The sequence below is a fragment of the Gossypium raimondii genome, chromosome 8, assembly GCF_025698545.1.
Source record: "Gossypium raimondii isolate GPD5lz chromosome 8, ASM2569854v1, whole genome shotgun sequence".
In the NCBI taxonomy this organism is placed as follows: Eukaryota; Viridiplantae; Streptophyta; class Magnoliopsida; order Malvales; family Malvaceae; genus Gossypium; species Gossypium raimondii.
This window is the reverse complement of record NC_068572.1, coordinates 14,989,012-15,001,982: the sequence shown is the minus strand read 5'-3', so window position 1 is coordinate 15,001,982 and position 12,971 is coordinate 14,989,012. Positions and strand designations below refer to the sequence as shown.

Sequence of the window (12,971 nt, the reverse complement as noted above, 5' to 3'; positions counted from 1 at the left end):
ATCTTCCCCACCTTTTCAAATGTAATTTGGCCAACATGTAACATATTCCTTATTAATAAAGAGGCATAATTAATAGCTCAAATATCCATGAAATCTACGTAGAAGGTTTGATCCCAATGTTAAAGTATGAGTATGGCAATTAAAGTTTTGAATTCATTATATCATGTTTTTAATGTTAAGAATTAGAATTAATTAATCATATTAAAATATAAAATTTCGTACAATTTCGAACAATTTAAAAATGGAATGGTAACTTATTTTAAACTTGCACATAGAATACAAGCATAAAAATAACAAAAAACTTACTTCCTTGAAGTAACATGCATCAACTTTCTCACAAAGGTACCTAGAGGAGCAGAATGCAATCAAATAATCGTAGATTGGCCAGCTGAAATATGCAAAACTACCATATATTAAACAATTTAATGAAAAAGAACCTTTCAACCTAAATTTAGCAGAGAAGCAATTGTTGGGATCTAATGCTCTTAGTGAAGTGGTTTTGTTTATATGGATTTGTAATTTTTCAAACAAATTGGTAAAGTAAAATATCCATTAGAATCATCAATATCTTTATATATTGTCCTCAATAATTTTTGCATGTAAAGCAAAATGAAAGCAAATATTGGCTAATTGATTATTTAGGGTTTAACTAATACTAAGCGATATTACGTGGTCAGATCGTAATACGTAACGACAACTTATATTAGTAGATAATTTAAGTCTAATCAGAATTAAGAAAACCAATTAAAAGACTAATATCTTGTCTATCAAGTCCACTTGGGGATATACATTATCTTGGGTATCAGAGCGAATGTCTCCTCAAAGATAAAGATATAAATGCAACTGAATTGAATGATAGTACATTGACAAGACCCAAGTAGAATAGATCATATATCAATTTATGAATTTATTTATTTGTCATGTTCATAGTGTGATATACTTTAATCCTAAGTGGATGATGGACTGTGTATGTGTGACTCGTATATTTTGATGTAAATGAAAGCTTGAATTCAAATAGATAAGGAACTGAAAATTTATATGTTGGATATATGACTTCTGCAACATGTAGATCATTCCACAACAATGGAATTCATAGCCCAATAAAAGGGTAAATGATATCTTTTCAATGATACATGATAGATGAAACGTAACGTGACCACGAGTCATTTTTCTTAGTGATAAATGATTTAATTACTATTTGATAGTAATTAGCTTTTCATGAAAGAAGATGAAATGATTACCATGAGATTAAACAGGATCATATTGGGAGAACAAATTTATCTCAAAGAGATTAATGATATTTTTTAGGGGTAACATATTTATGACAAGGTCATTGGATGAACACTTGATATGTAGCTTTCGTGATGATATATAATAAATGAGAGCTCAGTCATGATACTTTAGTGGAATGACTTCATAACTAAATAATGTTGTAATTGATAGACAAATAAATAAGGTATAGGGGTCACACGGTCAAGCCACATGCCCGTGTGCTAAGTCGTGTGAATAATTTGAGTATTCTGTTTTGCAATTTAAATGATACAAGGGACACACGGCCAAACCACACACCCATATGCTAGGCCGTGTGAACAAATTTTAACTATACTGACTTGTGAAAATTTTAAAATACAGGGGACACATGGCCGTGCTACCTGGCCGTGTGTCACACACAACTGAGACACACGCCCATGTCTCTGCCCGTGTGGATGAAATAAGACATTTTTCTAGCCACATTTCTTTCCCAATTTGTCTTCCACCTACATTAACACTTAACACATTAACAAACCACAACAAAGCATTCAAATCAAGCCTAACCAAGTCTTATGCATGACATATCATCATATATGACCAAGTATTTATGCTTATCAAATTGATCAATTACATATATAAACATATTTGTACCAAATATACCAAATCAAACCATGCCTCAATATGCCTATTAGTTAACCATCATTCAATCATACCAAAACACACATTAACCATGATAATGCCATATACTTATATATCAAAATGTATCAAACTTAAGCCATTGAAATGGCTAATCACAACAAAACATTTACATACCATCAATGGCTAAATTAACCTATACATGCCATTATAACCAAAATTGATTTACTAAATGTATCAAAAAGGCTGATGGGTAGTGTGATGTAGCTCCGACCAGCTTCCAACCTTAACGAGTTTCTGAGTTACTATAAGACAAGAAAAATAAAACAGAGTAAGCATTTAATGCTTAGTAAGTTCGTATTACACGGAATTTAACTTATCATTATTTCACATATAAGATAAGCATACAAAACATATTCCAAACAACTTGGCCAAAAGCCTAAGCACATATATCATGTAATATCATATAATAACCCTTAATCATGGATGAATAAAGTCACCAAACAAGTTTCATACTTGTCTCACCCGTCTAATATTTCCATATATCATGTACTATCATTTCCATGTGATTTTCATGTATATATAGATAACAATTCATATTAGATTCACATTTTCTTATAACAGAACATTGCCCATTGAACCATTTAAAATATCGTTGGATACACGAGTATTACACACGATGTGTACAAATTTGTAATCCATCAATTCATATACAAGTATGCCCATACGAGCATGAAATCAAGAAGCTCTTTTGAGCCATACAACGGGAAGCTCATGTGAGCCATGTAATGGGAAGCTCTTGCGAGCCAAACATTGGGAAGCTCATAAGAGTAGTAAACGGGAAGCTCAAGAGAGCCAAATTTGGGAAGCTTATGTGAGCCAATATCAGGAAGCTCCGAAGAGCCATTAATGGGGAAGCTCATAAGAACCAATTATCGAGAAGCTCCAGAGAGCCAAATAATGGGAAGCTCGAGAGAGCCAAATATCGGGACACTCATAAGAGCTGTGGTGTGTCTGCAGCACATGCAGGAACACAACCAATCGGGAACCCTTAATGACAATGTCATTTGTATCCATCGAATTTTTTAGGTTCAAATGGGACTTGGTACTTGTCAGATATCTTTGGATATGTCAACTATATTTATACAGGGTAAGTATACATTTCAAAAACATAATATTCAATTTAAACATATAAACATACATTTTAGTTACACGAACTTACCTCGATATGTGTTCGTAGGTTTGTAATCTACTAATCCGATACTTTTCTTTCCCTCGATCTAACTCCGTATTGTGTCCATCCAGATCTATACGAATGAATTTAGCTCAATTTAATACGATTAACATTCAATTCAGTCCAACACACATCTTTGGAAAAATTACTATTTTGCCTTATACTTTTAATTAGTTACGATTTTATACCTAGACTCGGGAAATGAAATTCATACAATTTAATCCTTATTCCAAGTCTAGCCAATTTTCATGTATCACAGTAGCAGCCCATGTATTTCACAAAATTTAGAAAATTTTCATGCATTTTCCATCTTTACAATTTAGTCCCTAAATCATAATTTCATCAAAATTCTCTGTACAGACGTTTATTTATCAACAACATTTCATTTTCTACCATAAAACTTCATAATTCAACTATATTCATCCATGGAAAAACCCTAATACTTTGATAGTTTTACAAATTAATCCTCGAGATAGCTAGATTAAGCTATTACGATTTCAGAAACATAAAAATCATTAAAACGGGACAAGATTACTCACCTAATTAAGCAAAATAAGCTTGTCTATCTTCAAGCTTCATAACTAGGGTTTCCATGTATTTTGATTTAGGAAAGATGATGAAAATGACTTAATTTAATTATTTATTTCTTTTATTATCATTATTTTACCATCTTTTGAAATTAATCCTTTACTTTTATTAAATTTCCAATGATGAATAATCATCCTTATCTACTAACTCCTCTAAATGGCCTACTTTCCATATAAGGACCTCCAATTTTGAATCCCATAGCTATTTGATCCCTTTAGCTACAAAAAGTCAGCTTTTGCATTTTGTGCAATTTGGTCCTTTTTATCAAATTAAACATGTAATCGGTAAAATTTCTTAATGAAAATTTTATATGATATTTCTATCATAATGTAGACCATAAAAAATTTAAAATAAATTTTCTTTCGGCCTCAAATTTGTGGTCCCAAAACCATTGTTTTGATTCATTGAAAACGGGCAGTTATAGTAAATGTCACACTCGATTTCCATTTGGTCAGGAAATTTAGAAATAGTTGAAGGATTAAATTGAAAGAAGGCATAATTTGGTGATCTTTACTGGAAATTCGGGAGGATTAAATAACCAATTTAGGATTTGGTTGAAATCCAAGGTCAGTTTGGTTGGATTTAAACCAGCTAACTTTTAAGTGGGAAACATAATGATTGTCAAAGCATGGATTTTACACAATTGGAGACCGTACGATAAGGGCTATAAATAGCTAAGAGGTGACTTTCAGGAGATGATTCATCTCAATTCTATTTCATTTTCTTCCCTTATTTCATCTTCTTCGTTACTCCAAAGACAGGATGGTTACGGTAAGCTCTACATGGAGCAGAAATTAGGAGGTCTAAGTTTGAAAAATAGAGAATCCAGTAAGCTGTTGGCAGGAGTATAAAAGCTCTAACACTGGAAAAAGCAAGCACTTGATGAAGGAAGATGCAATGATTACCTTGAGATAAAATATGATCATATTGGGAGAACAAATTCATCCTAAAGATATTAAGGATATTTTATAAGGGTAACACATTTATGATAAAGTCATTGGACGAGCACTTGATAAGTAGTTTTCGTGATGATATATAATAAATGAGAGCTCAGTCCTGATATTTTAGATGTTATAAATCAAATTTGTCATGTGGAAGTATAGTCACTTGATCACCAAACATTCCCAAAATAAGATCAACAATAAAATTCATCTCCCTTTAACATGTAATTTTATTCACCGTTAGATCTTGCTAGAAACCAAATTTGATAAAAACTTGCCAAACAAATTCAACCATTATGTCAAATCTTATCATCTCAAAAAAACACAAATAAGTCAACCATAGTTAACATAAATATAAGACATAGTATAAGTAACCATTAACACCAATTCAACGCTATTACTCTCCCTTACTCTATTTACGTCTTACTAGATTGCATAAAATTATTTAGAAGGGATGAGATCAAATGCTACATCATCAATAATAGGGGTTGTAACTCATAGAATAATAGGGGTCTTTTCCATGAAATCTAGATAGAGTATGTTTAATATTAGATATATCTTCAATACGATTTATATGAGTTGCAATTTTATGTTTCTCTTGACCATTGATATTTTTTTGATCATTATAACTAAAAAGTGGTTGATCTTTTTTCACCCAAATATGCTTTTATCGAAATCTTCCTGTCAAATTTGTTGTTGCAACGTTATATTTAATAGCTTGAAATTGCTAGTCATAGTCACTCATAATTCTATAGTAGGAAGGTTTAATGTGCCCTTCTATCTAATAATTGTGACAAATAAATCTTCTATATCTCTTATTCACATTCTCAAAGGAAGAACATACAACTTTAGCTTTAATAAGGATTGTAAAATATTTAAATTTTCTTAACATTGTAAGTGTAACTGAATCCTTTATGGCTTAGTTCGAATATTGTAGATGTCAAAATTTCATGAAGCTTCTCATTTTAGCCTTCAAATCTCTTCAACACAACTTTGGCATCATTTAATTATTTTTGGTTGCTTTTAGAGTCACATTTTTTCAGTAATCACATCATCTTGTTATTTGATAATCAATTTGAGCTTTGTATTCTCTTCTTTGAGCATAGTAATTTCTTCCCTTGAAGACTCATTAATCAGGCATACCATTTCTCATTTCTTCAACATATAGTAGTAAGCTTCCTCTAGCGATTCAAAGGGTACATTGTCATTATTTGAATCTAACTTTGTCATTATTTTGAACTCTATTGCAACATGATTTTCAACAGATGCAACAAGTGCAACATAGTTTCTTAGTTTATCTAAATTAGAAACATTTCTTCATCACTACAAGTTATTGCAAATGACTTTTGCTTTTTGATTATGTTAGGACATTTGGATTGAATATGTCCAAGGACCTTGCATTTATAGCCTTTAATTTTCCCCTTTGATTGAGAACTCTTCTCTAGATGGATCTTGTTTTGACTACCGTCCTTTACAACATTTGAATTCATTTCCATTTTTAGAGAATTTTTTTAGTGGCCCTGTTAAAATACTTTGTAAGTTAATCCAATTGCTTTTTAATTTCAACAATGGATCCAACTGTTGAATTTTTTTAGTGTAACATCTTTCTAAACATTGAAAGCAATATACTTTTTAGGTTTGATCTTATTTATTTTAGTCTCCTTTATATTCATTTCAAAGGTTCTAAATGAACCTATGAGCTTGTCACTCCTGAGTGTGGTGACATTTTTAGCTTCCTCAATTCATGTAACATTAATAGCAAACCTCTTTAGTAAGAATCACATAACTTCATGCACTAGTTTAACATTAGAGAAATGTTTACAAGACAAAATGCTTCCTTATAAATTTCACATAAATGTGCATAAAACTTAGAAAATTTTCATCTTCATGCATTTTAAAATTTTCAAACTTGGTTTTTAGAATCTGAAGTTTTGACATGTGTATGACATCATTTCCTTAATGTTGATTTTGCAATATTATCTATGCTTCCTTTGCTGACTCACACATTGAGATGATATTAAATTGCTCCATATCAACTTCATTGAATGTTATGTTTAAGACTTTTGAATGGCTATGTTATGTTTAAGACTTTTGAATGGCTATGTGCATTTATCACTTCATTAGCTGTGTATTTACTTCTCTTATTTAAAAGTATGGTGCCATCAGTAGCCATGGTTGTTGGTCGAGTCCATCCATCTTTTAAAGCCTTCCAAGCCCTTTCATTTATCGACATGATGAAAGTCGGCTTCCACTATGAATAGTTTAATGAACCAAGTATCAACAGTACTCAAGTGATTGAACTACCTTCCTTCATGGATTCTATGTTAGCTAAGTGAGCTCAGGATCTTCTTCAAGTATGTTTAAAATCTGCTCTGCTCTAATACCAATTGAAAAAGTACTCATAGTTTACCTTTGATGAAGTTTTGTGTCAATTTTGTTGCTATAACAAAGAATGCAACGATACTATTGTGTGAATTAAGTAATAAAGTAAAGAGTAGAAAGATACCAATTGTGTTAACACAACTTAGATTCAACAGTCATACCTCTGTAGAGCTTATATTAAGGAATGATTTTACTCAACAATTAATTCGATACAACTATTTATTTAAGCTTTGTCTACCTTCACTCTAATGGATGATTACAACCTTAAAGTTACCTTTAAATTTTTACAATTACTCACTCAAAAATCTCTTTTACAAATGAAATCTCTTTACAAATAATATCTAAATAAATCGAGAGTAAAAGGCTTAGAAGAATGCCTCAAGTAATTCAAAGAATGTACTCTTGAAAAGTACAAATAAATCACAAAAAAAAAAAAAATTGCTTTCATCATTTGCAATAGTTATATTTATAGGCTACTTTTTTCTAGCTTATCTCAAGAAGATAAGCAATCTACTAGCTTGAATTTCGAACTTGATTTATGCAAGATAAAGCTCCAATTTTGAAATACTTAACTTTAAATTCAAAATGTTATTTGATACACAAGTGAACTGCCCAACTTTATCCAATTTTCACACATTACAAAATTCCTACAAAAGATTAGACATTATCCAAACTTTATCTAGTTCATTTTGTACATTAAATATCTTGCATTTGCTACTTAATACATCCTTTAATAAATAAAAAAACATTAAGCATTTACAAGAAAAGATCACGAACACAAACTACTTTGAATGTCATAGAAAACTTGTTGTGGTTCATGTTTTAACATAAAGTTCAACAATGAAGTATAACAATCAAAGTTTCTAACAAGCTTTTCATTTAGTGTTTTAACAAAACCCTGTAGCAAATGAGAGAACTTATAACCCATAGAAATTCAATTAATTAAAAGGAATTGTAAGCAACCTCAATATATAGGATGGAGGCTAATACCACACTACCAGTGGTGTGGTAATTGTTGATGATTGCTATTTCATATGCACGATGGATATTGAGACCATATTACATCATATTTAGGGTTGTCCTACGACAATGGTAATTTGGAGGGAAATGGGTTACTCTTGGATGAGTAAATAACTTTTTGAGGGCTTCGTACCATGACTTTCAAATATCTATAAAGGAAATGTGTTTAAAAAAGTAGCCATTGCAGTGGTTATTCTATGGGCATTTTGTACAAAAAGAAATCTAGCAATGATTGTCTTTGATTGGGTCACTTGTTGTTGAAAGAAGGCCTCTAACAACTTTATCGTTTCAAAGGCTAATAATGTAGCCTTTCATATTCTTGTAGAGCATGGTTTAGTGAAGAGCATGGATGAAATCTAGATAAAAGACATCCCCACCATATTATTGGATGTAATAAATGATTCATGTACCACACATTGATTCATTTATAAAAGTAGTATTTTATTAAAAAAATTGATTAATAAATTGTATCCAAAATTTTTATTTGAATTGATTGAATCAGGTTACATGACAAAAACTTTAATATAGCCTAAAAGATTACAACGAACTTATTCGGTGGTCCAAATAATTTCAAATACCATTTATTAAATGTTTGCATTAGTGAAAACATATACATGAATAAATTAAATTAAACAAGGAAAAATAACATTTAAAATAATGTAGGATGGTTTTATTGCAGTAAAATTGAATTTGGTGGGATGCTAAAAAGAGGAGGTTCTCCAAAGGGATTAAAATGACCCATATATTGCACTTGTAGCTGTTGAGGGTATTGGTAAGGTACCGTCATCATCATTGGTTGCTACTGTTGTGGATATTGTTGTTGTTGAGTCAATATTGCCATCATCTGTACATTAGTTGGTGCTGCAATGTGATTGGGCATTATAAATGTATCTTGAAATGGGTTTTGAACAATACCCCTTCAGATCCATATCTTGCATTTGTCAGCTGTTTTTGTCTTCTAATAGCTTCATCTTCATAAACGCTGTCTACTAATAACTTATTGAATTCATTCCCATGTCCAAAATAATTCACTACAATTACCACTAAATGGATGTAATAACACAATCTTTTGGGTAAATGTTTTCTATTATAAAGTTAAATGTGGACATTCAACCGATAGTTCAACTAATGCGGTCAAGAGATTAAGCCCTAAAAGAGACACGCCACACCCCTTACCCCATACTAGTAGCATAATGAACATTGAGTAAAGAAAACTAACCAATTCACTTTCTACCGCATGAGTTGTGTTGTTACTCGGTGTTGTAAAAAGCGCTAGTTCCCATTGTTCACTTAAATCATGGCTTGCTAAATTAGTTCCTTCATAAAAAGCGATTAAAAGTTAGTTGACATGATCAATTTATGGATTTTAAATAAAAAGTTGAAACCTAAATCTTTAAAAACCAAACCATTGATCTGGATAAAACATTACTTTGATTTTTAATTTCATCTCTCTATTTTAAGAAAATAGAGAGAGTTTTTATACTCTAATTTATCAAATTTTGATCTTCGTATTTTATGAGAATCGATAAGTTATTCCAATTGGTGGTAAACAAATGAACTTGAATCGTTAAATTTTGCTAATTTTTGAATATAAATGATTGAAATACTATTTTTGTTAATTACTTGCATATAAATTACTACATAATTGATTTTCAAGTCACAAATTTAACAATAAAGTCTAATAATGTTATTTTCTCTATTTTCAAAAAGTATGAGAAACAAAATGAAAAAAGATTAACTTTTTCAATTTTTGTAAAATAGATTATTGAAATTGAAAATCAAACTTAAAAAACTCGCAAATAAATGAAAGTGCAATATTTGAAAATACCTGACGGAACAATTGCAAGAGCCATTCCATTGTTTTTCTCTATTTTGGACAGAACCTGATTGTGGAGCTTCTTTTACATATTCTTCCATTGTTGCAAGAAAAGATGGTGGGGGCTGCTTCAGCTCATTGCATTTGGAAAAACAAGTGTAAGACACTATGTGCATTATAATTTATATATATATAAAAGAGTTTAACCTGTCTTAATGCTGGAAACTGAAAGTTCTTAGCAAGTTCTAATCCTTTGCAGTATTCATAAAATTCAGCCAGTTCTTCTACCTGTGAACATTTTTAAAAATATATATATTCCAACAAAAAGAAATAACATAAAATGAAATTCTACTCCAAGTAGTAATATATTAAAATTAAAAGTATTTTTGAATAAAAAATTATCAACCTGTTGACCAGCTCTTTTGTATATTCCGAGAGCTTTGACTGCATCATCTTGTGACATTTTAAAAACTGTAAAAAAGAAACAAGAAGTTTGGCATAAATATATAATGAAATATAAACTTATAATATTATTATTTTTATCTCAATGACAACATAACCTACCACGTCAATGAGATTCATAATTCCATCATTGATAGCACAATATATTTTGAAACTCTCTTTTAATACCTGCATTAACAATATATAATACAGACAAGAAAAGGTTTATACAAAATGCAACAGAAAATTTAAAGTTGAATTTTATTGATTAATAACAATACATAACCTTTAAACCTTAAATAATAAATTAATTCCTCTTTTCATGGACATGTTATTAATTTTATACAGTTTTTTTTTTAAAAAAGGATATGTATTGAGCACATACCAAAGCTAATGCATATTGGATAAGGTAAATATCAGAAGCCGCTCCTTCAGGCTGCAAGAGTTTATAATTAATATAAACAAAGTATTAAAGAATACTAATTATTTTTTAACTTCTTAATAATAAAAAGGTATACTGCGATAATTTAAAATGAGAAATAAAAACAAATACCTGACAGCCGATAAGACGAGAAAGAAGTTGTTGTAGTGCTGGCAATTGCTCTATTAATTCCTCACTACTCATTCTTCTACTTTGTCCCTGTAAAAATAAAGAAAATTTATTCATCTTAAAATTAATTAATATTAACTTTGATTATAACATCTAAAATAAGAACCCTGCTTGAGCCACCGGATGCTAATTTTGTCAACCGTTCTGCTTCAATATCATATTGTAACACTCTGAAACAATCGAGCCTCTTTTCTAGAAAAACTGCATACGTCTTAACCCATGCTGTGTGACAATCCCCCAAAAAAAAAAAACCAATGTGCATATTAGAGTTTATAAGAATTTGTTGACTAAAAATATTAAAGTAAAAATAAGTAAATTAATTTGATATAATATGAGAATTTTGATTTTATATAATCTATTGTTTACTTATATTTAAGCTTTTGTTTGGCTTGGTGTCACGAGCTAATTCAGTCGGAAAATTACTAAAACTCTTATATATATATATATATATATATATATAAAGTAAGTTATATGAGAGTGTTTCTGTCCTATTACATTTTATAAATCAATGAAAAATTAACCATAAAATAATATGAACTAAGAAGACATACATACATATGAAACATTTAACTTTATCATTACAATTGAAGCATCATTTAATTTTTATATAAAATTTTAATAAGTATATTTGTTACACCCATATTATAAGTGTGTCATAAATCTATTTTTATATATATTATATAACTTTGATTTTAATTCAACTATATGCTTCAATTGTAATTTTGATATAAATAAACTCAATTATTTTTATGTTATTAGGCCAATAAAATTTTTAAGGATAATATACTGGAAATAAACTTAAAATATTGTAACCTCAGCGTTAAGGGTCAAAATCAATTTACATTAAAAAATTACATAAAAATTGATGTATGACATTAGAAATATCAACATACCAAAATGACTTGAATCATCTTTAAAGTTAGATATTTGGAGAAAATTTCCTCTATGAGCGTAGTTTAGAAGCTCATCTCGGAAGGTAGGATCTCCTTCTCTTAATGTTCTATGAATAACTATCAATATCTTTGCAGCAACCTGTTTTCATTTGGTAAACCATATGGAAACCAAAACCAAAAAGGATAAGCAAATGAAAGAAAAGAAAATTTATTTGCAATTTTTTTTCAAAATTCTAAATGAAAATAAAATTTCTTTTGTTTTCATTGAAAAATAAATTATTTTATTCGAAGATTTAAAAATTTATTTTACAATAACAAGTAAGAAAATTCCCACGATAAAAAAAACATTTTTGTATTGACCAATTTTGTGAATGTATATATAGTTAATGAAAAAACACCAAAAACGTAAAATATAAGAAAAAGAGGAAATTAAGGTAAAAAAATGTTACAATCCAGCTTCGAGTCTTGGATAATCTTTTTGCTAAAGCTTGAACGCAATATGCTATATCTGTTTGTGGTCGTGATACTGACGTTGCTGCAAATATTTCTACCAACATTCCAAATGAGAAAACAAAACACGTTTACCAAATGAGAATCATTAATAAAAAAATGTATTAGAAAAATAAACATAAACTCTTGTAGAAGAGCCATTGCTTTATATATGGAAAACTAACTTCGAACATGCCGTTCTTTTGGAGGAGATTCAATATGGTTGGTGGCTTTTATAATTGCAATGTCTAATTCCTGCATGAATATCAAACAATTTGTATATTAAAACAATTAATAATTAACCCCAAAAATAATTAAGAGAAAATAAATTATATAGCTTGAAATTACTGTTGAATTTTGCAAGGCCAATCTTGGTTTTGTCTTTGAGAACCCCATATGCCTTTCTAAGAGTATTCAATGTTCCCATCTTTGTATTTCTTTCTTCTTCTTTTTCTTATTTCTTAAAAAGAAATAAGAAAAAGAAGTTGTAATACAAAATTTTAACAGTGGCAGAAAGATCAATTAAATGTCTACAATTTTTGTCCGGAAAAGACAGATAAAGTTACTATGTTTCTATATGTTTGACCTTTTTGTTTGTTTGTTTGTTTTGATTTGCTGTTAACAAATAAACGCAAAAAAAAAAAAAGAAAAGAAGCTAACAAAATGACTA

At 29.7% G+C, this 12,971-nt stretch overlaps 1 protein-coding gene across 1 annotated transcript; it reads right to left on the bottom strand.

The window, feature by feature from the left end:
- Positions 1 to 2,588: 2,588 nt before the first annotated feature.
- Positions 2,589 to 12,728, bottom strand: LOC105790895 (putative clathrin assembly protein At5g57200). The gene is made up of 12 exons (XM_052634792.1): positions 12,642 to 12,728; positions 12,487 to 12,559; positions 12,262 to 12,359; positions 11,807 to 11,951; positions 11,026 to 11,156; positions 10,863 to 10,949; positions 10,695 to 10,745; positions 10,429 to 10,498; positions 10,275 to 10,339; positions 10,076 to 10,156; positions 9,881 to 9,993; positions 2,589 to 2,805 (listed from the first exon to the last, which is right to left on the bottom strand). Exons 1-12 carry the CDS (start codon positions 12,726 to 12,728, stop codon positions 2,589 to 2,591), a joined length of 1,218 nt encoding a protein of 405 aa, XP_052490752.1.
- Between the last annotated feature and the right edge of the window lie 243 nt (positions 12,729 to 12,971).

Excerpts from the sequence above, each read along its gene's own strand:
- LOC105790895 (XM_052634792.1), bottom strand. The coding sequence starts at position 12,728 with ATGGGAACATTGAATACTCTTAGAAAGGCATATGGGGTTCTCAAAGAC. Across the intron at positions 11,157-11,806 it reads TTCAAGTCATTTTGGTATGT|GGGATTGTCACACAGCATGG; the intron begins TGATATTTCTAA and ends TTTTTTTTTTGG. Across the intron at positions 10,746-10,862 it reads CTCGTCTTATCGGCTGTCAG|CCTGAAGGAGCGGCTTCTGA; the intron begins GTATTTGTTTTT and ends AAACTCTTGCAG.